At 43.6% G+C, this 27143-nt stretch overlaps 1 protein-coding gene across 4 annotated transcripts; it reads left to right on the plus strand.

Annotated features, from left to right (window-relative positions):
* Positions 1-2003: 2003 nt before the first annotated feature.
* LOC120573344 (NACHT, LRR and PYD domains-containing protein 12-like) lies at positions 2004-26875 on the plus strand. Of its 4 annotated transcripts, none has more exons than XM_039823031.1 (8): positions 2004-2105; positions 6112-6397; positions 11608-11676; positions 15944-17813; positions 20275-20448; positions 23160-23333; positions 23604-23650; positions 25983-26875. In XM_039823031.1, exons 2-8 carry the CDS (start codon positions 6121-6123, stop codon positions 26510-26512), a joined length of 3141 nt encoding a protein of 1046 aa, XP_039678965.1. In that variant the 5' UTR covers positions 2004-2105; positions 6112-6120; the 3' UTR covers positions 26513-26875. The 4 variants fall into 4 exon arrangements, with proteins under 4 accessions (XP_039678965.1, XP_039678964.1, XP_039678966.1 ...); XM_039823030.1 differs by having other exon boundaries at positions 2004-2089; XM_039823032.1 differs by having other exon boundaries at positions 2004-2089; positions 6115-6397.
* Positions 26876-27143: the final 268 nt, after the last annotated feature.

Here is a 27143-nt window from a genome sequence, read left to right on the forward strand (position 1 = left end):
TGTACAGTAAGGATGGGACACTGTTGACCTCAAATGAGGAGGTAATAGGGAGGTGGAAGGAGCACTTTGAGGAACTCCTGAATCCGACTAATATGCCCTCTATGTTACAGGCAGAGCTGGAGGATGATGGGGGATCATTGTCAATTTCCCAGGTGGAAGTCACTGATGTAGTCAAACAACTCCACAGTGGCAAAGCCCCGGGGATTGATGAGATCCGTCCAGAAATGCTCAAGGCTCTGGGTGTGGAGGGGCTGTCCTGGTTGACACGCCTCTTCAACATTGCGTGGAAGTCTGGGACAGTGCCAAAGGAGTGACAGACCGGGGTGGTGGTTCCCCTTTTCTAAAAGGGGGACCAGAGGGTGTGTGCCAATTACAGGGGCATCACACTTCTCAGCCTCCCTAGTAAAGTCTACTTCAAGGTGCTGGAAAGGAGGGTTCGGCCGATAGTCGAACCTCAGATTGAAGAGGAACAATGTGGATTCCGTCCTGGTCGTGGAACAATGGACCAGATATTTACTCTCGCAAGGATCCTGGAGGGAGCCTGGGAGTATGCCCATCCGGTCTACATGTGTTTTGTGGATTTGGAGAAGGCGTATGTCCGGGTCCCCCGGGAGATACTGTGGGAGGTTCTGCGGGAGTATGGGGTGAGGGGGTCTCCTCTCAGGGCCATCCAATCTCTGTATGACCAAAGCAAGACCTGTGTCCGGGTTCTCGGCAGTAAGTCGGACTCGTTTCAGGTGAGGGTTGGCCTCCGCCAGGGCTGCACTTTGTCACCAATCCTGTTTGTGATATTTATGGACAGGATATCGAGGCGTAGTCGGGGTGGGGAGGTGTTGCAGTTCGGTGGGCTGGGGATCTCATCGCTGCTCTTTGCAGATGATGTGGTCCTGTTGGCATCATCGGCCTGCGACCTTCAGCACTCACTGGATCGGTTCGCAGCCAAGTGCGAAGCCGCTGTGATGAGGATCAGCACCTCTAAATCTGAGGCCATGGTTCTCAGCAGGAAACCGATGGAATGCCTTCTCCAGGTAGGGAATGAGTCCTTACCCCAAGTGAAGGAGTTCAAGTACCTTGGGGTCTTGTTCGCGAGTGAGGGGACAATGGAGCGGGAGATTGGTCGGAGAATCGACGCAGCAGGTGCGGTATTACATTTAATTTATCGCACCATTGTGATGAAAAGAGAGCTGACCCAGAAGGCAAAGCTCTCGATCTACCGGTCAGTTTTCGTTCCTACCCTCACCTATGGTCATGAAGGCTGGGTCATGACCGAAAGAACGAGATCCAGGGTACAAGCGGCCGAAATGGGTTTCCTCAGGAGGGTGGCTGGCGTCTCTCTTAGAGATAGGGTGAGAAGCTCAGTCATCCGTGAGGAGCTCGGAGTAGAGCCGCTGCTCCTTTGCGTCGAAAGGAGCCAGTTGAGGTGGTTTGGGCATCTCTGGTAAGGATGCCCCTGGGCCCCCCTAGGGAGGTGTTCCAGGCACGTCCAGCCGGGAGGAGGCCTCGGGGAAGACCCAGGACTAGGTGGAGGGATTATATCTCCAACCTGGCCTGGGAACGCCTCGGGATCCCCCAGTCGGAGCTGGTTAATGTGGCTCGGGAAAGGGAAGTTTGGGGTCCCCTGCTGGAGCTGCTCCCCCCGCGACCCGACACCGGATAAGCGGACGAAGATGGATGGATGGATGGACTTGTAGCGTTTACATTTGGTTTGACCCAGCTGGGCCACTGTAACTTTTAGTTTTCTGTCATGAGTTTAGACTGTTGTTCCTCCATCATTTAATAATTAACCTGTTGTTCTGTTTCTTCTTCTTTTGTGTTCCTGCAGTTTGGACTCTTTGGAGTTGTGTCAGTGTCTCCAGCTGCCATCAGAGTGCTGACTGACAGCTTTTGCAATGCTGTAGCTGTTTTGTATATGGCAGAACTACAGCTCAGACCGGCCCTCTGCTCTTACGTCATACTGACATTTCTAGGTTTGGATTTAAAGGTGTGAGGAAGTGATGAACACAGACAGCAGCAGCGTCTGTCAGTGTCTGCAGACAGACAAAGAGGAGGAGGACGTCTCTCTGACCTCACCTGGACGGGACTTTAACAGGTGAGCAGCCTGACAGGTAACATTACACACCTTTGATGAAGAAACTCTGCTGTCAATTATATATAATATATTTGGGGGGATTCATAACATGCGTCAACACTGGTGTTAACTGTTTGTAGATCTGAATATTCTCTAAATAATTTACTATTCTTTCTGTGATTTGTGACTTTTTGGCCAAAATAAGCCTTTATATGTTCAGTGAAGTCAGATTTGATCAACAGGAAACCAGTTAGATTTCACTTCACTTCTAAGAAATGATGAATTGTCTTTCTCCTTTGCAAGTCTGAATACTTTTTACTCTCTGACTCAAACTTGATCAGCTGTTTACTCTCTGACAGCACAAAACTACACGGCGACAGCTGTTTGTTGTCTTTACCTGGAGACAAAGTTAGGAGACTCCATGTTGTGGAGGTGGGGCCTGTGTTGTACTCCTCAGCACAGGCGTCGATTTCAGTTGGGATGGTGGGTACGCGTACCTATCAGATTTCTTCATGAGTCATTTTGTACCCACCACTTTTTTTGAAAACATCAATTTAGTTTAAAAAAAATAAAAAATAAAGTTCATAACACATATAATTCTTGAGTGACAGATGCCAACAAATCTACAAAAATCTCTAGACCACGGATGTCAAACACATTTTACCAGAGGGCCACACTGGAAAAGAGAATCAGACCAAGGGCCAGACATGGAGAGTTTATTGATGTGCTTTTGTTACTGCATGTCACTTTGTAAACGTTTTGGTAGGTTTTTTTCCTAATTTTTCCTTTTTGACGCATTTTTCTTGGCATGAAGCCCTAAAAACGTCATCAAAATTGTTTCTCGGCCATCATAGAATTTAACAAATAAAGCAAAACAATGATAACAACAACCTGTTTCACAGCCTGAATATGAAAACTCTTCTGCTTCTGGGGTAATTTCTGAGTCTCAGAGTCGGCAAATCTGCCAAAATTCTGCTTTGAATGTCAAGTAAATGCAGTTTAAAAAAACACTTTCCTGTGTTTTTCGTTGGGCACAACTAGGTGAGCCAAAATTTATTGTGAACCCAAATTGATATACGGGCCGGATCTAAATCTGCAAGGGGCCAGATTTGGCCCACTGGCCTTGAGTTTGTGTGTGTAACGGATACTCTCTCTCTCTTGCGTTGTGTTGTGTTACAGACGAATCGGTCACTCTTCGTTGGCTATCACAGCCGTTTATTCTGGTAAACAGCAGAATAGTGTCTCACAATCACATTCATCACCATAAAGAGCTCCAGTTAGCATGAAACAGGCTACGGCTCACTGGTGCACATTATTACACATGATATTAACAAAATACCAGTGTAGAATCACACAAATAGACAACTGTACCTGGTAAACAGCAGAATAGTGTCTCAAAATCACATTCGTCACCATAAAGAGCTCCAGTTAGATAAAATGAAAACAGAAATTATCAGTTTATTGATGCCACGGTTCTATCATAAAAGTCAGGTTATCGAGCTAGGCTAAGCAGACTAGCAAGCTAGCACAACGTGGCAAACTTTTTCATTTAAGCTTAAACAAAAGAAACAAAACAAAACTGGCCTCTAATATAAAATGTGAGAACTCCTGTGGGGATATATTACATGCACATCATATACTACATTACACATTATCACAATGAACACATTTACCTAACTATAACAGTGGAGCTCAATTTATGCGACTAACCATGAAACAGGCTATGGAAAACTGGTGATAAGTGTGTAGGAATTTACCCTAAAGTCTGCAGATTGGCACCAATAGATGGCGCTCATGTTACAGAAAATGCCTGTCTCATATGGGAACTACTAGCCAAATGAAAAGTTACCTTTTAATGGCAAGTGGAATTATTAACTGCGTTACATGTGCTCTAAACCAAAAGGTCAAAGTGTGTCTTTAATGTTGGATGTTGTGTTATCTTGTGTAATGACTGGAGTTATCTGACTGTTTGTGCCTCCTGTTCTAGTTTGACTCAGTCAGCTCTCCAGTTCTGTGGAGATGGTGGGGGTAAAGTGCTCCATCTAGTGGACTGATAGCACAACTACAGCTCATCTGTGGCTTAAATGTCACATTGTTATTATGGTTTTGTATTTTCTTCCTAAGTGCTAAGAAAAAAATGTCCCCACAACCTTTTTCTCAGGGCTGCACAATATGAGGGAAAAATGCAACTACTTTGTCAGTATTCTGCTAAAATACAACACATTATTTGTTGAATAAGAAAGAAAATATTTAAGTTATTTCCAATATTCTTTTATTTAACAAAATTGAATGTCGAACTGAATACAAAAGGCATCATTTAAAAAGAAATAATTACATTTTAAAGTGCAGTTTTCTACTGATACTCTTTTAACTAACTCAAAAAATCCCTGAGTGTAATATCTCAGTCTTTCCAGATGTGTTTATCGTTTAAGTTATCATGATGTTAAAAAACAACAACAATATATTGTGCCGCCAAAGTTAAAATTGTGTTTTAGCTTTTAAAGTGAATGATGTTGGTTGTGGTTAGGTTCTTGTTGTGGCGTCTTCACTATAAACTAGATCACAATCCACACGGTCCACTCCTTTTGTAACAGACAAAAACAGTCTTTTATTTTCATGAAAATGGAAACAAACAACTTGAGACATCTGACTGACCATTGACACTGTTTCAGCTATAAACTGGTGTCTGGTTGACTTTTTTCACTGGCATCAAATCCTTAAGAGCCTGAAAGTACTTCAAAACCGTTTTTCTTTTGTGCATTGGGCATCAGAAAGCTTCGTTAGTTTCCTCCCAGTCAGAGCTGACAGTTCTCCATGTCAAGCTAAGCACTCAGGCTACATCTACACTGCTCCGTTTGGGGTTGAAAACAAATATCTTTTGCTACGTTTACACCTCGTATGCACACTACTACAACGTTTCTGAGCCCCTAAAATGGAGAGATTTGGAAAACACTTCTGCCCACATTTGGGTTTGAAAACCCTGGGCTTGTTTCGTAGTCAGGACGGACACAAACGGAAATCTTTGTAAATGGCGACGCATGTCAGTCAGTCTTATCTGTTAGGCTTATGTTACACCTTTCCTAGTTTCAGGCTCCTAGAGCATGGTCGCATCATGATCTGTACACGTTCTAACAATGTTGTTGCTTTTCATATGTACCATTCAGAGGCCCTGCTGGATCAAGACAAGTCATTGTTGTTTTCTTAAACCTCCTGTGTATTTTAAATATAAAAACTGAAATATCATTTATTTCGCATGACATTTCTTCATCTGTAAACTCTGAGAAACTCAAACTGTTGTTGTAAAGTACCCTTCTGCCATTTAGTGGCTCTTATTTTGGCATTCTGTCCCTAAAAAAGTTTAAATCGAAAATCCAATCATGGATTTGTAAAACCGGAGCTCTTTAAAAAAATGAAGTAGAGACCCATGTTGGCTTCCTGATTGGATGTTATTGGTCACGCTTTGTCCTTCCCTGATTCGTCAGGCCCCCATCACATGACCCTTTTCCAGAATAACATCAACTTTGACTACAGATGGTTTTCCTGATCTTGTTGCTGTTGCTAGCAGCTGTTGTGCAGTTAAATTCTGCATTTATTAACTCTGCTGCTGCCTACATGTACTCAACAATACAAATATTATTTGAGTCATTTGCAACAATTCCTGTGTCCAGTGGCATTATCAACCTTACACTGTGTTTGATGTGGATGACGCCTGAGAATCATTTTGTTTTCATTAGATTGAGCCCTTCATATCTACAGCTTCATCTTCTTTACGAAGTCTGCCATGAGGGAATACCACCATAGGTTTTTCTACTCACTTGGAAAAGGGAGGTGTGCGGGGTATTCAGTTGGTTGCAATCTGCAAAATCACCACTAGATCCTACACACTGGACCCACAGAGCAACAGCAGGAGCTCTAACTGGCCAGACTCTGCACAAAAATCCCACAAACACAGCTCCTGTGTCGACCAATCAGAACTCCTGTTGCTGCTCTGAGAAATTTGTGTTACAGTTTTACTTCAGTTTGAGAAAACTGTCTGATTTTAGCAGGAAACCATGATGACGGCAGTGGAACTTTTCAACACTCTGGAGGATTTAGGAGAAGATGAATTTAAGAAATTCAAATGGCATCTGCAGCAAGACATCCTGGAAGGCTACCAAAGCATCAAAGTGTCCATGTTGGAGAAGAACGCAGAAAGGCAGGACACAGTGACTGTGATGGTGAAGACCTATCACCTTCATGGAGCTCTGAAGGTGACCAAGAAGGTTTTAGAGATGATCAACAGGAATGATCTAGTGCAGAGTCTGCCAGACACCAGCTCAGGACCAGAAGGTCAGTCAATCTTTTTAATATGTATTTTCAGTCAGTAAGAATGAAGTGTGCTTTTGCATCACAGTGGCAAAGGGCCCTATCTTGCACTCAGCGCAATTGCCTTTGTACACCGACGCATGTATCATTCCTATTTTGCACCCGACGCACAGCGGACTTTTCCCTCCACAGACGCACGTTGGTAAATTAGGGAATGTATTTGTGCTGCCGGGGGCGGTTCAGCGAAAAGAGGAGGCATGTTCAGGCGCTAACGTTACTTTGTGCTATTCTGCAGTTTCAGAAAACAATTCCGAAAAATCTGGTCTAAAGTCAGTGGTGCTAGTCTAAAGTCAGTGGTACTAGTCTAAAGTCAGTGGTGCTAGTCTAAAGTCAGTGGTGCTAGTCTAAAGTCAGTGGTGCTAGTCTAAAGTCAGTGGTGCTAGTCTAAAGTCAGTGGTACTAGTCTAAAGTCAGTGGTACTAGTCTTAAGTCAGTAGTGCTAGTCTAAAGTCAGTGGCGCTAGTCTAAAGTCAGTGGTACTAGTCTAAAGTCAGTGGTGCTAGTCTAAAGTCAGTGGTACTAGTCTAAAGTCAGTGGTGCTAGTCTAAAGTCAGTGGTACTAGTCTAAAGTCAGTGGTGCTAGTCTAAAGTCAGTGGTACTAGTCTAAAGTCAGTGGCAGTAGTCTAAAGTCAGTGGTGCTAGTCTAAAGTCAGTGGTACTAGTCTAAAGTCAGTGGTGCTAGTCTAAAGTCAGTGGTACTAGTCTAAAGTCAGTGGTGCTAGTCTAAAGTCAGTGGCGCTAGTCTAAAGTCAGTGGCGCTAGTCTAAAGTCAGTGGTACTAGTCTAAAGTCAGTGGTGCTAGTCTAAAGTCAGTGGTGCTAGTCTAAAGTCAGTGGCAGTAGTCTAAAGTCAGTGGTGCTAGTCTAAAGTCAGTGGTACTAGTCTAAAGTCAGTGGTGCTAGTCTAAAGTCAGTGGTGCTAGTCTAAAGTCAGTGGTACTAGTCTAAAGTCAGTGGTGCTAGTCTAAAGTCAGTGGTGCTAGTCTAAAGTCAGTAGCGCGTTATTCAGATGCTATTTTAGGGGCGCATGCTTGGCCATAATGTAGCGTGTGCACAACGCACATACACTTCTCTCATCTACAGCAGTTCCCATTTTTGAAAACCATACATAATTACAAAGGAAAATATTAATAAAAATGCGCTTCATGTGTTTGGATAGATCAGGAGGCACTTACAGTCCTCAAAAAGTCCCAGCATTCTTTGTGGCTTGTTGTGTTTTACACATTTCCACGAATCATGGATGTGTTGATGACATAAATGAGGAAATATTAGAGGACTTAAGGAGACGTGATGTTGAACTACGGCGGGATCTGGTCCGGGAGTAATGCGCGATGCGCTCCTGTTGGAGCGGGTGGACGGAGATGGAGTGGGGGGGGAGGAGGAAGGGGCACAACAGGAGCAGGTGGTGCGTTTGGAGGCCCACGCTCCATTGCTGCAGCAATCCTCTCCAAACTTGAGGAGATGCGCCCGAGGCCGCAGCAACATCGCCACCCGGTCAAGACGGGCATTTTTACTTTGCCGCATCTCGCATCGCAGCTCCCCGTGCGCGGCCAGGCAAACCCGCCATAATAGCAATCCCGCCACGGAACAAGCGCCCTCCTCTTAAAGGGAATGTGAGATGACGCTCTGATTGGTTTATTGCACGTTACGCCCAAACCACACCTAGCTACTTCAGACCAACCCATTTTAGATTTGCGTCGGGCGCAAGACTCATTTATCCCGCCGCTATAATAGCAACATCGCCCGAGAACCGCCCACAAAGCTACTTGCGTTTTGCGTTTCATACTTGCGTTTCAGATCGTTAAAATAGGGCCCAATGGAAAAACAAGGTAGAAATGGAGTGACCCTGCCCGGAGGAAGCCCGGGGCCCCCGTCTGGAGCCAGGCCCAGACGGCGGGCTCGTCGGCGAGCGCCTGGTGGCCGGGTTTGCCACGGAGCCCGGCCGGGCACAGCCCGAACAAGCTACGTGGCTCCCATCTCTCCAGCCCATGGGCCCACCACCTGTGGGAGGAACCGCTGGGGTCGGTGCGCTGCCACATGGGTGGCAGTGAAGGTCAGGGGCCTCGACGGACCAGACCCGGGCAGCAGACGCTGGCTCTGGGGACGTGGAACGTCACCTCTCTGTGGGGAAGGAGCCGGAACTGGTGCGGGAGGTGGAGCGCTACCGGTTTAGATCTGGTGGGGCTTACCTCACGCACAGTCTCGGTTCTGGAACTGTACTCCTGGATAGGAGTTGGACTCTTTCTTCTCCGGGAGTTGCTCAGGGTGTGCGGCGCCGGCCGGTGTGTGGGGATACTAACAAGCCCCCCGGGCGCCCGCTGGCGTTGGAGTTTACCCGGTGGACGAGAGGTCGCCTCCTACGCGCGGGTTGTGGGGGAAAACTCTGACTGTTGTTTGTGCATATGCACCAAACAGGAGTTCGGAGTATTCGGCCTTCTTGGAGACCTTGAGTGGAGTCCTGCATGGGGCACCAGTGGGGGAATCCATTGTTCTGCTGGGGGACTTCAACGCACATCGGGGCAATGATGGAGACACCTGAGAGGCGTGATTGGGAGGAACGGCCTCCTGATCTAAACCAGAGTGGTTGTTTGTTGTTGGACTTCTGTGCTAGTCATGGATTGTCTATAACGAACACCATGTTCGAACATAGGGATGCTCATAAGTGTACCTGGTACCAGAGCACCCTAGGCCGAAGGTCAATGATCGATTTTATAATCGTTTCATCTGATCTGAGGCCGTATGTTTGGACACTTCGGGTGAAGAGAGGGGCAGAGCTGTCAACCGACAACGCACCATCTGGTGGTGAGTTGGGTCAGGGGTGGGGGAAGACTCTGGACAGACCTGGTAAGCCCAAACGTGTAGTGCGGGTAAATTGGGGAACGTCTGGAGGAGGCCCCTGTCCAACGGACTTTCAACTCGCACCCGGCGGGAGCTTTTCGTGGCATCCCTGTGGAGGCTGGGGGCATTGAACCAGAGTGGACAATGTTCAAAGTTTCCATTGCTGAAGCTGCGCGCAGGAGCTGTGGTCTTAGGGTCTTAGGTGCCTCAAGGGGCGGTAACCCACGAACACCGTGGTGGAACCCGGTGGTCAGGGAAGCCGTCCGACTGAAGAAGGAGTCTTTCCGGGATATGTTATCCCAGAGGACTCGGAGGCAGCTGCAGGGTACCGGAGGGCCGAAGGGCTGCAGCCTCTGCCGTGAAAGAGGCAAAGCAGCGGGTGTGGGAGAAGTTTGGAGAAGACATGGAGAAGGACTTTCGGTCGGCACCAAAGTGCTTCTGGAAAACTGTTCGCCACCTCAGGAGGGGGAAGGGGAACCATCCAAGCTGTGTACAGTAAGGATGGGACACTGTTGACCTCAACTGAGGTAGGTAATAGGGCGGTGGAAGGAGCATTTTGAGGAACTCCTGAATCCAACTAAACGCCCTCTATGTTAGAGGCAGAGCTGGAGGATGACGGGGTATTTGTCGTCGATTTCCGCGCGGAAGTCACTGATGTAGTCAAACCAACTCCACAGTGGCAAAGCCCCCGGGGGATTGATGAGATCCGTCCAGAAATGCTCAAGGCTCTGGGTGTGGAGGGGCTGTCCTGGTTGACACGTCTCTTCAACATTGCGTGGAAGTCTGGAACAGTGCCAAAGGAGTGGCAGACTGGGGTGGTGGTCCCTTTTTAAAAAGGGGAACCGGCAGGGTGTGTGCCAATTACAGGGGTATCACACTTCTCAGCCTCCCTGGTAAAGTCTACTCCAAGGTGCTGGAAAGGAGGGTTCGGCCGATAGTGAACCTCAGGTTGAGGAGGAACAATGCGGATTCCGTCCTGGTCGTGGAACAACGGACCAGCTCTTCACTCTCGCAAAGGATCCTGGAGGGGGCCTGGGAGTATGCCCAACCGGTCTACATGTGTTTTGTGGATTTGGAGAACGTATGACCGGGTCCCCCGGGAGATACTGTGGGAGGTGCTGCGGGAGTATGGGGTGAGGGGTCTCTACTCAGGGCCATCCAATCTCTGTACGACCAAAGTGAGAGCTGTGTCCGGGTTCCGCCGTAAGTCGGACTCGTTTCAGGTGAGGGTTGGCCTCCGCCAGGGCTGCGCTTTGTCACCAATCCTGTTTGCAATATTTATGGACAGGATATGCGCGTAGTCGGGGTGGGGAGGGGTTGCGGTTCGGTGGGCTGGGGATCTCATCGCTGCTTTTGCAGATGATGTGGTCCTGATGACATCATCGGCCTGCGACCTTCAGCACTCACTGGATCGGTTCGCGCCGAAGTGTGAAGCGGTTGGGATGAGGATCAGCACCTCTAAATCGGAGGCCATGGTTCTCAGCAGGAAACCGATGGAATGCCTTCTCCAGGTAGGGAATGAGTCCTTACCCCAAGTGAAGGAGTTCAAGTACCTTGGGGTTTTGTTCGCGAGTGAAGGGACAATGGAGCGGGAGATTGGTCGGAGAATCGGTGGCGAGTGCGGTATTACATTCCATCTATCGCACCGTTGTGGCGAAGAAAGCTGAGCCAGAAGGCAAAGCTCTCGATCTACCGGTCAGTTTTCGTTCCTACCCTCACCTATGGTCATGAAGGCTGGGTCATGACCGAAAAAGAACGAGATCCAGGGTGCAAGCGGCGAAATGGGTTTCCTCAGGAGGGTGGCTGGCGTCTCCCTTAGAGATAGGGTGAGAAGCTCAGTCATCCGTGAGGAGCTCGGAGTAGAGCCACTGCTCCTTTGCGTCGAAAGGGAGCCAGTTGAGGTGGTTCGGGCATCTGGTGAGGATGCCCCTCGGGGGCTCCCTAGGGAGGTGTTCCAGGCACGCTCCAGCTGGGAGGAGGCCTCGGGGAAGACCCAGGACTAGGTGGAGGGATTATATCTCCAACCTGGCCTGGGAACGCCTCGGGATCCCCCAGTCGGAGCTGGTTAATGTTGCTCGGGAAAGGGAAGTTTGGGGTCCCCTGCTGGAGCTGCTCCCCCCGCGACCCGACACCGGATAAGCGGACGAAGATGGATGGATGGATGGATGGAAAATAGGGCCCATAGTGTATGTAATGGGTTGACTGACTGTGTGGAGTATTTGCGTATCTTTTAATTTAATTTAATTCTAACAGTACCTTTTCAGGTGAGTGCTGTTGCTGTTTATGACAGTAATGCATCAATGATAATTGAAATGTTACTACGCATTTCCACACAGATTCAGTGGATGTAAGTGATGTTGGAGAGACTTCACAGAACAGAGGAACTCCCTCTTCTCAGAGCAAAGGTAAGCTGCTGTATTCTCTGGTCAGATTGTAAGCCCTGAGTAACAAAGTGACAGTTTAAAGTTGGAAAAAATATAGTCTTAGTTAGTTAGTGATTCCATTTTCCAACAAGTAAATTATGGTGTACTACAATTTACTTGAAGAACTTTAGCTTCCCGAGCTAATGTGAAAGTGTTGATATATAAAAGCATCAAACATGCATTTTAGATGAAGGAGATGAGCAGATATCCAGTAGTTCCTCGTCCCCGTGTGCTCAGCACCGTTAAAGTGTATGTACGGGACGCAGGAAGTTTCTACCCAGAAGGTATTGGACACAAACACTGTAGTGCTGCTCAGCTCTATTGTAGTCCAGCCTCTACTTCAGAGGCAAATGTGCTTCACTTTGTAACAGACATTATAATGCTCGCCTAGCTGCTAGCATGGCACGCCCTCATACTCTGACTGGTCATACTCTGCTTCTGACTGGCTAGTAGTCCTTACCTAGGTACTGTTAGGGCACGCTCCCAACAAAGATGGAACAGAAGTGTCTCACTCTGTAGCTAAAACAGAGAGCTCAACACACAGGGTGAAAAGAGAAGCTGCAGCAATGTGCAGTACAACAAAAAAATAATTTTGCCTTAAATTTAAATATTTAAATATTTTCTGAAGCCACTGTATGTCAGATGTGCATTTTAATGCAAAGTGCTTTTCTATTAGATGCACAAATTGGGAACAATAAAGCCACTTAGGAGTAGGTTGCTCAGTGTTAAGGCAGATACACACCAACCAGACAGCCGGCCTTTGGCAGAAAGGGCAGTTGGACTGATCAGTCTCCCTGAGTTGGTCAAAAAGCGAAACGTGTTTCTTAAAACATTTTAAGCGAGAAATAGGCCATGCAGTTGCTGAATCTGTCTTCATTTCAGATCGACAAAGGTCAGTTCAAATCAAAAGATTTTCGTCAGATTTTGAGAGACTGTAGTCGCGCTCATCCCGCTTGACATTTCCGGGTGAGTCCCGATTGCCCTGTCTCCGACTGAGCATGTCAGGTCGGCCAAAATGAAGGCAGACAGCTCCTCCAACGTGGGCAGTATCTGTCGCTGCCGGTTTGGACACAGAAACTGATACAGATATAGAAAAATATGATTGACAATAATTATAGAAGTTGGAATGATGAACAGTTGCAACTATAGTAAGAATAAGATAGTGGAACTATGACTGGAAATAAAAGTTGTAACAGTTCAGGGCATTGCGGTGCATAGCAGGGGCATTAAGGGGCAAAGTAAGGCCTAGCATGGCGTAGGGGGGCGCTGCTGAAATAGTAGGGCATAGCAGGGTGTAGGGTGGCGTTGCAGAAATAGTAGGGCCTAGCAGGGCGTAGGGGGGCGTTGCAGAAATAGTAGGGCATAGTAGGACGTAGGCGGGCATTGCTGAAATAGTAGGGCATAGCAGGGTGTATGGGGGCATTGCTGAAATAGTAGGGCATAGCAGGGTGTATGGGGGCATTGCTGAAATAGGGCATAGCAGGGTGTCGAGCAACACCACGGTGGCAGCTGTAACCATAATTTAAGTGCCACCCTAATCCAAGGAAAACTGCAAGTCGAGAAAACATAAATACTCTTGGGAAGAAGCTCCCCAAAGATAAGTTAGTAACAAACAAATCTGGAACATGAATGCACACAGATGGAAAGAGGAAGGAGATCAGTGCGTCAAAGAAAGCCCACCGGCAGTCTGGACCTATAGCAGCATAACTATGAGCTGGTCCAAGGCAAACCTGAGCCAGCCCATAAAGCTCTGCATTCACACAAAATCCGTCACTTTCCTACTTTGTGTATGTGTGTGTGTGTGTGTCTGTTTCTCTAGCTCCCTCCAGCATATATCTCTTGGACGCTCATTGAGTCTCCGTCTTAAACTCTGACATTTCCAGCAGCTGACAGTTTGTAGCTGACTTGATCAGACGACTTCCCTATTGGCTGTTGAAACAGGAGACGTCTCTTACACTCTATATTATCAGCTGGTTTGAGTCGAGCTGAGACGGGCCGGTTCCGACCGCTGAAACTTTTCCTGCAATGTTCTGAAACAGTTTTGTCTTGTCGTGACTCTTTGGTCTGAACTGGGATTTATAGTTACAAATGTATGCACTCTATGTCTACCAGAAAGGACAAGTTAGCTGTTAGTAAGATAAGGCACTTGCAGAAATTATACTGAATAGCTTTCCAATTTATTCACATTCCACTATAACACAAACTGTCGAAAAGCTTAATCTTAATTTACAGAAATACAGTTAGCCTAAAACTAACATTTGGATATTTAAATAATTGTGGCTGATGCCTTCTCAGGGTTTGACATAAGCAAGGGCCCGATGGCCCGGGTCCAGTAAAACAGCATGTCGGACAAGTTGATTGGCCAGTCGTTGGTTCATTTGGACCTTGATCAGCTGCTGCAGCAACTCAAACCCAGCCAGACCGGAGCTTCTGCCCACTCTCCTCCTTTGCCGGGAGGGAAGTGGAGGGTCTGTGGGGTGCACTAATAATTACTAGCTAGCTAAGTAAACTTCCCAAGTGCTGCGTCCAGACGCTGTCGTAAACTTTACAATCATTTCAAAATGAAAAATAGCCCAGTAAACATGGCTTTGAAATATTCAGGTTAGTTGTTACCAGATGGATGTTGTTAGAATGGAATATTTTTACTTTAAATATCAGATTTGTATGTTTCATAATTTAAGAACAATGGGCCTCATTCACCAACCGTTCTTACGAAGAAATGTGTTCTTAAACCCTTCTTACGCACTTTTTACGAAGATTCTGGCATTCACTAATGTTTTCTTAACTCAGATTTGTTCTTGGCTAAGAACAAAATCTACGAACACTGAAAAGCACTCTTACGCACATTTGAGTGATGACAATTTGCTCCAAATGATTGGTTACTGCATTTTATTCAATTCTACAGTTGTTTACAATGATAGTATTGTACTGTAATGTATTTGTGATCATTTGTTGAACAAAAAAATCATAATATGCAAAAAAACACTAACACTGCAATTTACATCAGCAATTAAACTGATTAAACTGATCCAAGCCGGCTCCGGTGCTCCAGAGCCTGGCCGCAGCGCCGCTGACCCTCGGTAATACAGCCTCCGGTAAAAGTGGAAATGAAAATGTTTGTTTTTTATTATTCCCGTTTTTAAATCATAGTTGCCACCTATTTCTCTCCACAGCGTCGTTTACTCCTCCGCCAGGCTGCGTAAGACGCGTTCATATCTTATTTATTTTTTTGGCTGGATTCACATCTCCCCATGTCCGCTGCTTCACACACTTTATTTGCATGGTTAGAGAAAATAAAACCGTCTTAAATTACATCCATGAATAAAACCAACAGCATTGCGATTCTAACAACACATTTCCGTTTTATGTTAGGATAGGAACTTCTTTTAAAAGCCAGGCATGGTGTGTGGTAGTGGACACCTTATACTTTTACTAAAGTAAATATGTCTCTTATTATTTGTACTTTTACTTGAGATTCAGTACTTTCTCCAACGCGACTCTGCCGCTTCCCAGGAGGTGCACAGGAAGTGTCATGTCCTTATATGGGTATTTGGGTATATATGGGCGTTTTCTTATGCAAATTAGGAACAACTGGTACGCGCTTTGAGTTAGGAAGACGTGGGATTCATCAATCCTAAGAACACAGGTGCGAACAAATCTGCTGTTTAAGAACACGTCATGAATCCGGCGTAGACTTTTCTTAGAAACTTTCTTAAGAACATATTTAAGAGAAAACTTAGGAAGATATTGGTGAATGAGGCCCAATAACTATTATATACCAAAACCATATCCCAAAAGTTATCAATGATTACTCTTTTGTTAACCAAAATACACATTAGTGATTCATGATAACAATCATCCATATTGGGAGTTTACAAGGAGTGAAACTTTGGCCTTTCAATGTCAAAGGTCCCATGACATGGTGTTCTTATGACCTCATAAGCACAGTTTATGATGTTGTAATCCTTTACAATCAAAACTCACATATTCAGTGTTTTCATGTGTGGTTATGGAGATATGATGCAATTTTCATTATTTGAATATGACGGAAAGAAAATGGAAGCCATGGCCACCTCGAGGAGTGTTTGCGAAGGCTTCATTTCTAAAAATGTTCAGGGCCCCATTCTGCACAATTGACACATGCCATGCTTTTATAAAAGAGTGAACATATCAACTGGGCTATAATGCTTTTACATCTGTAGACAAACAGCCTCATACTTTATATTTTTTATATTTGTGTTCAACACAGATGGAATGGTTCCAGAACCAAAGCCAGCACGGCACATCTCAAAATACCAAGAAAAGATTCAGCCAAACTTCAAATACTGTTACAACCAACTACGAGAAGGGTTGACGGAGGTGAAACGACCTCTGGATAAGATGTACACACATCTGTCTGTCACAGCTGTGGGTGACGTACACAGCAACACACAGCATGAGACCAGGCAGATTGAGAAAGTGAAGCCAGTAGATACAGAGACAACAATTAAACCTTGTGACATGTTCAAACACCCCTCTGGAGAAGACAGCTCCATAAGAACAGTGCTGACCAAGGGAATCGCAGGAATTGGAAAAACATTTCTTGTGCACAAGTTTGTGTTGGACTGGGCTGAAGGAAGAGCCAATCAAGATGTGCATCTTGTTTTCCCCTTCACCTTCCGTGAGCTGAATTCATGGAAGGGAGAGAAAGTATGTTTGGCAGAGCTCATTCATGAATGTATCTGGGAGACCAAAGACATCAAGAAAAAAGCTCTTAATCACATCTTTACAGAGCTGCAGTCAACAGGAAACACCAACTTTGACGAGAGTGAATTCAAACTTTTGTTTGTTTTGGACGGACTGGATGAGAGCCGCCTTGATCTGGACTGCTCTACCAATACAAGAAAGGCAGTTCAAATTGATGTGACAGCGCCGACCAAAGTGGACGATCTGCTGACGAACCTCATCAAGAAGAAACTGCTTCCCTCTGCTCGCCTCTGGATAACCACACGACCTGCAGCAGCCAATCAGATCCATTCTGACTTTGTAGACATCACGACAGAGGTCAGAGGGTTCTCCGACTTACAGAAGGAGGAGTACTTTAAGAATAGATTCAGAGATCACGAGCAGGCCGGCAGAATCATCTCCCACATTAAGACATCACGAAGCCTCCACATCATGTGCCACATCCCAGTCTTCTGCTGGATCACTGCTACAGTTCTAGATAAATTATTAAAAACCAGAGAGGGAGGAGAGCTGCCCAAGACCCTGACTGAAATGTATGGAGAATTCCTGCTGTTTCAGATTCATCAGACAAAGGAGAAGTGTGACCCAAAAGAGTATGACTCAGAAAAGTGCATTCAGTCCATTGAGTCATTAGCAAAACTGGCTTACCATCAGTTGGAAAAGGGCAACCTGATCTTCTACGAGAAAGATCTCAAAGAGAGTGGCATTAATGTCACTGGAGCTTCGGTGTGCTCTGGATTGTTCACAGAGATCTTCAAAGAGGAAATTCGGAGAAAGAATGACAAAAAAAAGATGTTTAGCTTCATCCATCTGAGTGTTCAAGAGTTTCTGGCTGCTCTTCATGTAGAGAGGGCAGTAATTAAAAGAAACAAGAACGTGATGTTTGGGCAAAGTTTGAAAACATGGCGAATGGTTTTCAGCAAAAAATCTATGATGTCAAAGGTCCACAGGTTTGCTATTGACAAGGCCTTAGAGAGTCCAAACGGCCACCTGGACTTGTTCCTTCGCTTCCTCCTGGGTCTTTCACTGGAGACCAATCAGGACCTCCTCCAAGACCTGTCTACTGAGACAGGAAGTAGCTCAGAGACCAATCAGGGAACAGTGGAGTACATCAAGGAGAAGATCAGTGAGAATCTGTCTCCAGAGAAAAGCATCAATCTGTTCCACTGTCTGAATGAACTGAATGATCGTTCTCTAGTGGAGGAGATCCAACGGTCCCTGACTTCAGGAAGTCTCTCCTCAGATAATCTGTCTCCTGCTCAGTGGTCAGCTCTGGGCTTCATCTTACTGTCATCAGAAGAAGATCTGGACGTGTTTGACCTGAAGAAATATTCTGCTTCAGAGGAGGCTCTTCTGAGGCTGCTGCCAGTGGTCAAAGTCTCCAAAAAAGCTCTGTAAGTGCACAGATTACTGAAGCTACTAACTGTATCAGATGTGTAGGGTTGTTCTCAACTAATGAATGTTTTATTCAACCGATAGTCAAGATTTAGTCAACAAACTGATTACTTGATCAATTGAAAAACCTTCAAATTGTTTCTTTAGTTTCATTGTACCTCCACAGATTAATGCAGCCAAATGGAGTAAAAATATCTGCCACTTTGTAGTTCATTTGAGGTTGAAATTAATTAGTGTGAATGATTGGTATCCAACAGATGTGACTATGTTTTTTGAAATGTCCTTTAATATTTCTCTGACTCCAGTGATATACACAATCCAAGACATACATTTGTTGTATTGGAATCATTAACTCAGTCTGGAAAACCGTAGAATATGATGTGTTGTAGATGTTTAAGTCATTTCAAATACAAATCAGAAGTGAAGCTGCTTTCTACTGCACTGAAGAGTCAACACTGTAAAATGGAGACTCTCAGGTCAGGAATAATAAAGCTTTAAAGATCCATTTATATTACATTTTATTTAGCTGATGCTTTTATCCAGACTGAATTACAGTGACTGTCCAGTGCAGTCAACCATGTAGGTAAAACTAAGAAGAGCAAGAATCACATAGAAGTACAGTACAGGCCAAAAGTTTGGACACACCTTCTCATTCAATGTGTTTCTTTATTTTCATGACTATTTACATTGTAGATTCTCACTGAAGGCATCAAAACTATGAATGAACACATATGGAATTATGTACTTAACAAAAAAGTGTGAAATAACTGAAAACATGTCTTATATTTTAGATTCTTCAAAGTAGCCACCCTTTGCTTTTTTTGATAACTCTGCAAACCCTTGGTGTTCTCTCAATGAGCTTCATGAGGTAGTCACCTGAAATGGTTTTACCTTCACAGGTGTGCTTTGTCAGGGTTAATTAGTGGAAGTTTTTCCCTTATTAATAAAAAAGGCAAAGGGTGGCTACTTTGAAGAATCTAAAATATGAGACATGTTTTCAGTTATTTCACACTTTTTGTTAAGTACATAATTCCTATGTGTTCATTTCAGATTTTGATGCCTTCAGTGAGAATCTACAATGTAAATAGTCATGAAAATAAAAAGGAAACGCATTGAATGAGAAGGTGTGTCCAAACTTTTGGCCTGTACTGTACATTAGCTTTAAATAAGATAAAATGCAACATGTAAGTGCAATTTCTTTTATAAAACATCATCTTCTTAGGTGCAGTTGGAAGTGATGTGTTTTTAGCCTGTGGTGGAGGATGTGTAGACTTTCGGCTGTCCTGATGTCAAGGAGGAGCTCGTTCCACGATTTAGGAGGCAGAACAGCAAAAAGTCTGGATTCCGTTGAGTGACTGTAGGTGTCCCTCACAGTGAGCAGGCAGCAAGCATATTGGCCATTGACAAAGCCTGGACCAGAGGGTCAGAAAAGGCCGTTTCCTTCTGAGGTTATGCAGCATGTATCTACATGATCGGGTTGTTGCAGCAATGTTGGCGAGAGGGAGAGTTGGCCCATGTTCCTAGCAGTCCTGGTGGGGACTACCACAGAGATGTCGATCTGGGTGGAAGAGCACTTCCCTGGAAGGAAAAGCAGCTCAGTCTTGTCAAGGCTGACTTTCAACTGGTGTGTGGAAAATTCAGTGAGAGATGTCAGTCAGACAGGCAGGGATACTTTCTGGTACTTGTGTTTCAGACTGTGGAAAAGAGAGAATATGTCAACAGTCATCTGCATAGTTGTGGAAGAAAAACGCTGTGTGAGTGAAAAACAGAACCGAGAGGAAGATGGTGTACAGAGAGAAGAGGAGGGGGCCCAGGACAGAACCTTGAAGGATCCAATTGTGAGTAGACACGTTTCTGACACAGATTCTTTCAAAGTTACCCAGTAGGTGCGGTCTTTGAGGTAAGATCTGTGCAGAGAGTGTGCAGAAACTGAGACACAGATCCTGAAGGGTGAAGATGAGGTTCTGGTGGTTCACTTTTCAAATGCAGCAGAAAGGTCCAGAAGGATGACCACAGACAGAGAGAGGCTGCTCAAGCAGTTTCAAGCTTCTCAGTGACAGGAACGAGGGCAGTTTTTGTTGAGTGGCCTGCCTTGAAACAAAAATTTTTGGGATCAAGAAGGTAGTTCTAGTGAAGATAGAAGAAGAAGGAAGTTTGTTGAAGATAGCAGGTTTGAGTGTTTTGGAGAAAACAAAACAAGAGAGACTGGTCTGTTGTTGTTAACTTCAGACAGGTTGAGTGTGGCTTTCTTTTGGAGAGGAATCACTCTCGCTTCATTGAGAGAGTCCAGGAAACAGTCGGTTGACTAGGTGGTGATGATAAGATGAGTGAAAAAAGGGTGCCCAAATCTTTCACAAGGTGTTGTCATTTTTCTTTTCCTGGTAGTTACCCAAATATAAGTGCAAGTCATATCAAATACAGATAAACATGTTTGCACTTATGTTTTGTTCATATGTTTAGGCTGAGTGGCTGTGATCTGTCAGAGAGAAGCTGTGAAGCTCTGTCCTCAGTTATCAGCTCAGAGTCCTCTAGTCTGAGAGAGCTGGATCTGAGTAACAATGAACTGAAGGATTCAGGAGTGAAGCTGCTTTCTACTGGAGTGAAGAGTCCACAATGTAAACTGGAGACTCTCAGGTCAGGAATAATAAACCTGTAAAGGGGGAACCATATCTGTCACACAGTGTTTTCATTTTTCATGAGTTAATCACTTTATTTTATGATAATAGTAATGCCTACCTAAATATAAGTGTAATTAATATCAAATACAGGTTTGTTTTGACATATGTTCTGTACATATGTTTAGGCTGCGTGGCTGTAACCTGTCAGAGAGAAGCTGTGAAGATCTGTCCTCAGTTCTCAGCTCAGAGTCCTCTAGTCTGAGAGAGCTGGACCTGAGTAACAACAACCTGCAGGGTTCAGGAGGGAAGCTGCTTTCTACTGGAGTGAAGAGTCCACACTGTAAACTTGAAACTCTAAGGTCAGGATTCAGCTTCTGTTAAACAAATAACCATTTAAATGTTGCTTTATATAGAAGGTAATGTATGTTAAAAAAGATACCCAACATCTTTCAGCCAATAGTTGTATTTTCCTGGCCCACAACTTCCACCTTTTGATTCAGTCTCACTACTCTCATCAGCACCTTCTTCATCTGCAGCATGCATCCTATAAGCTCTGATAAACCCACTGTACACTACCTGCCCAGCAGCCAACAGCAGACAGACACAGTTAGACACTAGTTGGTAAAGAAAGTTCAACATCTAGCAGCTTAAAGGGGTGATAGAATGAAAAACCGATTTTACCTTGTCATACTTGAAAAACAACGGTTTGGTGGGTAAATAGGACATACATAGAACCTCAAAATCCCATTGACACCTCTTTCCTCTGCAAATCTCACAATTTGAAACTGCCTCTGAAAACGGGCGAATCTCAACAAAGCTAAAAGTTGACGTCAACTTTTCAACTCCTAGTCTTTGTCACGCCCCAACATTTGCATAAACTACACAACTGACCTGAGGTCAGCTTAGTCTTCTGAATCTAGCTAGGTCACGCAGATCTCCAGAAGTCCGATATTTAATTACTAAATTCACTTCTGAGACTTTTTTTGTGATAAATCAACTACGTAGAGGTCAAATATGGAAGGTTTTACGAAAATTGATGGCTAATTGCAAATTTTGTCCGACCGTGTCGCAGTTCAGCAGGAGCTCAGCAGGGTAAAGTGACAGCGGCCGGTGCTGCCTTGCCACCCGCCGTGACCCCGGCTCATTCTGAACTAAATGGATCTCCATCGCAACCGGAAGCCCGCGGCGCTCCATACCCGCTCAAAGTCACTGTTTCTGGGTTACTGGACTACTAAATGCCGAGGTGCTGACGGAGCTACAGGACCTGCAGCTAGCCGCAATCTTTACCCATAGGATTGAATGGACACTAGCAGCTAACAAAACCCCTCCTATTCACAAAAATGTATTAAATTGAAATCTGACACAAACGTTAGCTTTGTAAGACCTTAGGGTAGCTAATATATAAGTGGCGTGACGAAATTCAAACTGTAAATATATTATAGCTATGCCAAAAGTGTAGCTAGCTAGCTAGCCTCCATCTTTAGCTCTACCCATAGGATTGAATGGACACTAGCAGCTAACGAAACCCCTCCTATTCACAAAATGCATTAAATTGAAATCTGACCTAAGATCTAAGACCTTAGGGTAGCTGTTATATAAGTGGCGTGATGAAATTCAAACTGTAAATATATTATAGTTATGCCGGCAGCCGACCAGCTCCGCTGAGCCCCGGTTGTCCAGTAGCTAATCCAGAAACGGCGACTTTGCCCTGGGTATGGAGCACAGCGGGGTTGCCGCTGTCTCGTCAGACTGTGTGGACCTCCTGAAATCCGACACGTCTTACCAAATTTGCAAATAGCCATCAATTTTGATAAAACGGCCCATATTTGAGCTTTAGATAGTTGATTTCTCACATAAAAGTCTCAGAAGTGAATTTAGTAATGAAACATTGCAGTGTCTGAAATATGAGACCTGCTGTCGAGTCTCTAATGTGTGTGTGTGTGTAATCAGCGTGCAGCTCATCTAAATATTCATGAGCATACCTTATTTGGAAGAAAAGCTCTTGTTACAAATAGGGCCATATTCACAGGGTAGTTATGGGCCCATAAAATAGCATTCGGGCAATTTTCAGCCCAACCAATGTTACATACCCTATTAGGAGACCTTAAGGAACAGTGTGAAATACCCTATATAATCATTCTATCACCCCTTTAAGAGCCAACATTTTTTCTTAAGGGATTGTGGAGACTTTTTTAACCTCAGGACTCTGTATGATACTCTGTGATTTACTTACATATCATTTCCAGTGCAGCTGGCTGCATCATAAAGGTTTTTTGTGATCTTACAGATGTCTGCTACCTACCAGCCATGATAGAGAAAGATTTAGGGTTATACCAACTTAAGTCAAATTACTTTGTCAGGTTTTATGCCAACTTTTAAATCCAGTATTTACACAGACTCTTCCACTTTATTTTGCTCTCATTTTGGACTGCAGAAGTTTGTCAGTTGAGTGAGAGGTCAAAAATAAATTAATGCAGATTTAAGACAAATTACTTTTTGTCAAATTCTGGTGGTATTTGACTGCATTTTAGCAACAATATATTTAAAAAAGTGGACTGATGAGACAAGTTAACATTTAGCTAAAATTAGGAAATGTACACTGAAGAAGAAAGACATGATGAAAATGAATTCATTATTATTATTGTAAATTCAAGTCATTTTCGGTGTGTGTGTGTGTGTGTGTGTGTGTCTGTCTGTGTGTGTGCGTGTGTGTATGTGTGTGTCCAGTTTGTCAGGCTGTCTGATCACAGAGGAAGGCTGTACTTCTCTGGCCTCAGCTCTGAGCTCCAACCCCTCCCATCTGAGAGTGCTGGACCTGAGCTACAATCATCCAGGAGACTCAGGAGTGAAGCTGCTTTCAGCTAGACGGGAGGATCCACACTGCAGACTGGACACTCTAAGGTATGAACAGACAGCAGAGCTCACTGTTGGTTCATGGTGTGTACCAGCAGCCCTGGTGATAACAGTGGAGACAGTAACTGAGTGCTGAGAATCTCGTCACTGCTGAGACTCAACTCCTACTAATAAGTTATTATTATTGGAGCACTCTGAGGATGTGTCGATTATGTTGATGTTCAGAGTTAATCTTTGACCTTAGAAACCTGAGATATTTTGAAGATGAGAGGTAATGAAGGTTCTGAAGGTTCATTCTGGCTTTGTATCTTCCTCCAGGCTGGAATATTGTGGAGAGCAGTGGCTGAAACCTGGTCTGAGGAAGTGTGAGTGCAATTTCACTGTGATTCATAACAACAAGGCCCAACATCTTACAGTAGGATTAGTATTGTGTCAGTATTTTTTTTTCCATTGCTATCAAGCATCAGGTAAAACAGAAGTCATATTGTCAAAACTATTCACACAGAGAAAGCAAAGTCACAAACTGTGGATCATTTTCATTCATTTAATGCTTTAATACAAAATGCAGTCAATGACCACATTTTTCAAAATCTTTGAACTCTTTTCTCATGTAGACACCACAAGCAGAACATTTCATTTCTGCAGCACATTGTTCAAATGCTAAGACTTGTAATTGTTATTTTTTTATTTACTTTTCATTTAAAGCATAAGTTGATTTGTTATTGAATGTATGGTTGTGTGTTAACTGTGTTTAATGTTCATATTCAATTTGGTATACAGTACAGTCCAAATGTTTGGACACACCTTCTCATTCAATACGTTTCCTTTTCATTTTCGTGACTATTTACATTGTAGATTCTCACTGAAGGCATCAAAACTATGAATGAACACATATGGAATTATGTACTTAACAAAAAAGTGTAAAATAACTGAAAACATGTCTTATATTTTAGATTCTTCAAAGTAGCCACCCTTTGCTTTTTTATTAATAAGGGAAAAACTTCCACTAATTAACCCTGACAAGGCCCACCTGTGAAGTGAAAACCATTTCAGGTGACTACCTCATGAAGCTCATTGAGAGAACACCAAGGGTTTGCAGAGTTATCAAAAAAAGCAAAGGGTGGCTACTTTGAAGAATCTATAATATAAGACATGTTTTCAGTTATTTCACACTTTTTTGTTAAGTACATAATTCCATATGTGTTCATTCATAGTTGTGATGCCTTCAGTGAGAATCTACAATGTAAATAGTCATGAAAATAAAGAAACACATTGAATGAGAAGGTGTGTCCAAACTTTTGGCCTGTACTGTATGTATTAGCAGTGTTGGGAGTAACGATTACAAAAGTAACGCAATTACAGTAATGTATTCCTTTTTGCTGTAACGCAGTAATATAATGCATTACTAATTAAATGTCGATAATATACTCGTTACAATCTCAGTAACGCGAGTTACAACGCATTTTAATGCAGCATTTAGTGTTTTATTTTAAGAATTCACCAACACCGCGAAACATTTCTTCACAGGAAATAAAAGCCGTGAGTGTTATTTCCGGTTGCTGTAATCAATGGTTGAAATGACTGCAGACACAGATATATTCACAGATACATGGACATTATTTTCAGGATTTATTGCAGCATTCTTCTACTCATGACAAAGCTTCTCAAAATCTGAGGAAAATCTTTTAAACTGACCTTTGTTGATCTGAAATGAAGACAGATTCAGCAGCTGCATGGCCTATTTCTCTCTTAAAATGTTTACAGAAACACGTTTAGGTGAACTATTTTCGTAAAATACAAGATCATATTCAGAATGAATCCACCATTCTGGTCTATTCAGCCATTATTCAGTCTGTCATCTGCACCTCCACCACTGTCTGGTAGGCGATACACGGCACTGTTTGCCAAAACCAGCCGACACAAAGACAGTTTCTTTCCCCAAGCAGTCACTCTGTTGAACACTTTGGGAGAAGTAAGCAGGGAAGTTTGATTACCTGGTAAGTTGTGAAATGATATCTTTTTTTTTGTGTTTATGGAGCAGAGCCCTGATAGAACCAAACTCCATCCAGAAAACAAGCATTTTAAAAGTTGTTTGCTTGTCGTTTTGCGGACAGATCTGATAAAGTATGGATTCAGACTTTTTACAAATCATCATCATGATGTTGTTATTTTGGAATACTTTTGACCGTTTTTTTTTCAATAAAAAATGGCACAATGTGTACCTCAAGTCACGCTAGGAGTGGCAGACATCAGACATAACGTTTCCTTCCTGGAGAAGGAAGTAAAAATTACTCCGCCAGATGATATTGTTAACCCAGACATGACGCCGTTTAATGTCCCGATGTATCTGTGACTTCCACGCCAGGTACAAAGCAACAGAGGTTATTTTGGCCATATGATGACAGAAAGAAATGTTGTTGGTGCCTATAGCTGTACACCGACGGGTACACAAGTATCGTGATTAAACACAAATGATCCAAATATGATCCCCATATTAACTATATGAACATTTCAGCAGAGGTGTTCATTTCCATCCAGGTCTAGTAGCTTCCCGGTTAGAGATGAGACTATAAAGAGTGGTAAAGAGATGTGTGAAAATTGTTCAGATCTAATTAACAGTCAGTCTGTTAATAAATCAACCATCAGCTGTGTTAGATGATAATCTGCTGCTGTGTTGTGTCTCCTTCTCTCCGTCAGATTCCTGTCAACTCACACTGGACACAAACACAGTGAGCAGAAGACTCAAACTGTCTGACAACAACAGGAAGGTGACACTTGTGTGGGAGGATCAGTCATATCCTGATCATCCAGAGAGGTTTGACTCCTCGTATCCGCAGCTGCTGTGTAGAGATGGTCTGACTGGTCGCTGTTACTGGGAGGTTGAGACGACAGGAGATGTTTCTATATCAGTGAGTTACAGAGGAATCAGCAGGAGAGGAAACAGTAATGATGGTGTGTTTGGACATAATGATCACTCCTGGAATCTGAGCCCTGATTATGATGGTTACTGTGTCTGGTACAATAACATAGAAACATCCATCTCCTCCTCTGTCTCTGGTAGAGTAGCAGTGTATGTGGACTGTCCTGCTGGCTCTCTGTCCTTCTACACAGTCTCCTCTGACTCACTGATCCACATCTACACCTTCAACACCAAATTCACTCAGCCTCTCTATCCTGGGTTTGGGTTCTGGTCTCTTCATTCCTCAGTGTCTCTGTGTCCTCTGTAGGACGGAGAGTCTCCTCCTGTTTCTCACAGCTGATCAGTTGAGTCTGTACAGGATCACACTTACAGACATATTGGTGATGAGAACAAAGACCGTATATTTTTAAGTTGGACTATTGCAAAATATTTTAAGATAAAAAGGGATTTTATGGCTGAATTTATTTAAAATAAGTCTGGAATGAATGAATGATTTATTATTTGAAACATGTAAAAACAAAACAATTATATAAAAGAACAAAAACATGATTCACATGAAGGTATTTTATTTTGGAAATTTGGAAGCGGATTACCGCCAAAAAGAAAAGACTGTGTAATCACTATTCATGAACATTATTATTTTTATATTATTCTCCTGTTTGTCTCTTTATGATGTAATAATGCCAATAAAGTTATTAAAACAAACAAAAATCTTTATTTTCAGTTTTTAAAACAAAATATTAAGATTGTTTGTCTTTAAAAATTTCACATTTTTCCCCAAAATATTTAAAAGTTTTCAAATAATTTACACATGTATTTCAGAGAAAGCTACAAACCCTCCCGCTGCACGCTTACAAAGAAACCTTTATTGATTCATAGCTGGATGAATGTTACATTTATTTTAATCTCCAAGAAGCAAAAACAAAATAACTCAGAGA

This window comes from Perca fluviatilis, chromosome 14 (genome assembly GCF_010015445.1).
Source record: "Perca fluviatilis chromosome 14, GENO_Pfluv_1.0, whole genome shotgun sequence".
NCBI classification, from domain to species: domain Eukaryota; kingdom Metazoa; phylum Chordata; class Actinopteri; order Perciformes; family Percidae; genus Perca; species Perca fluviatilis.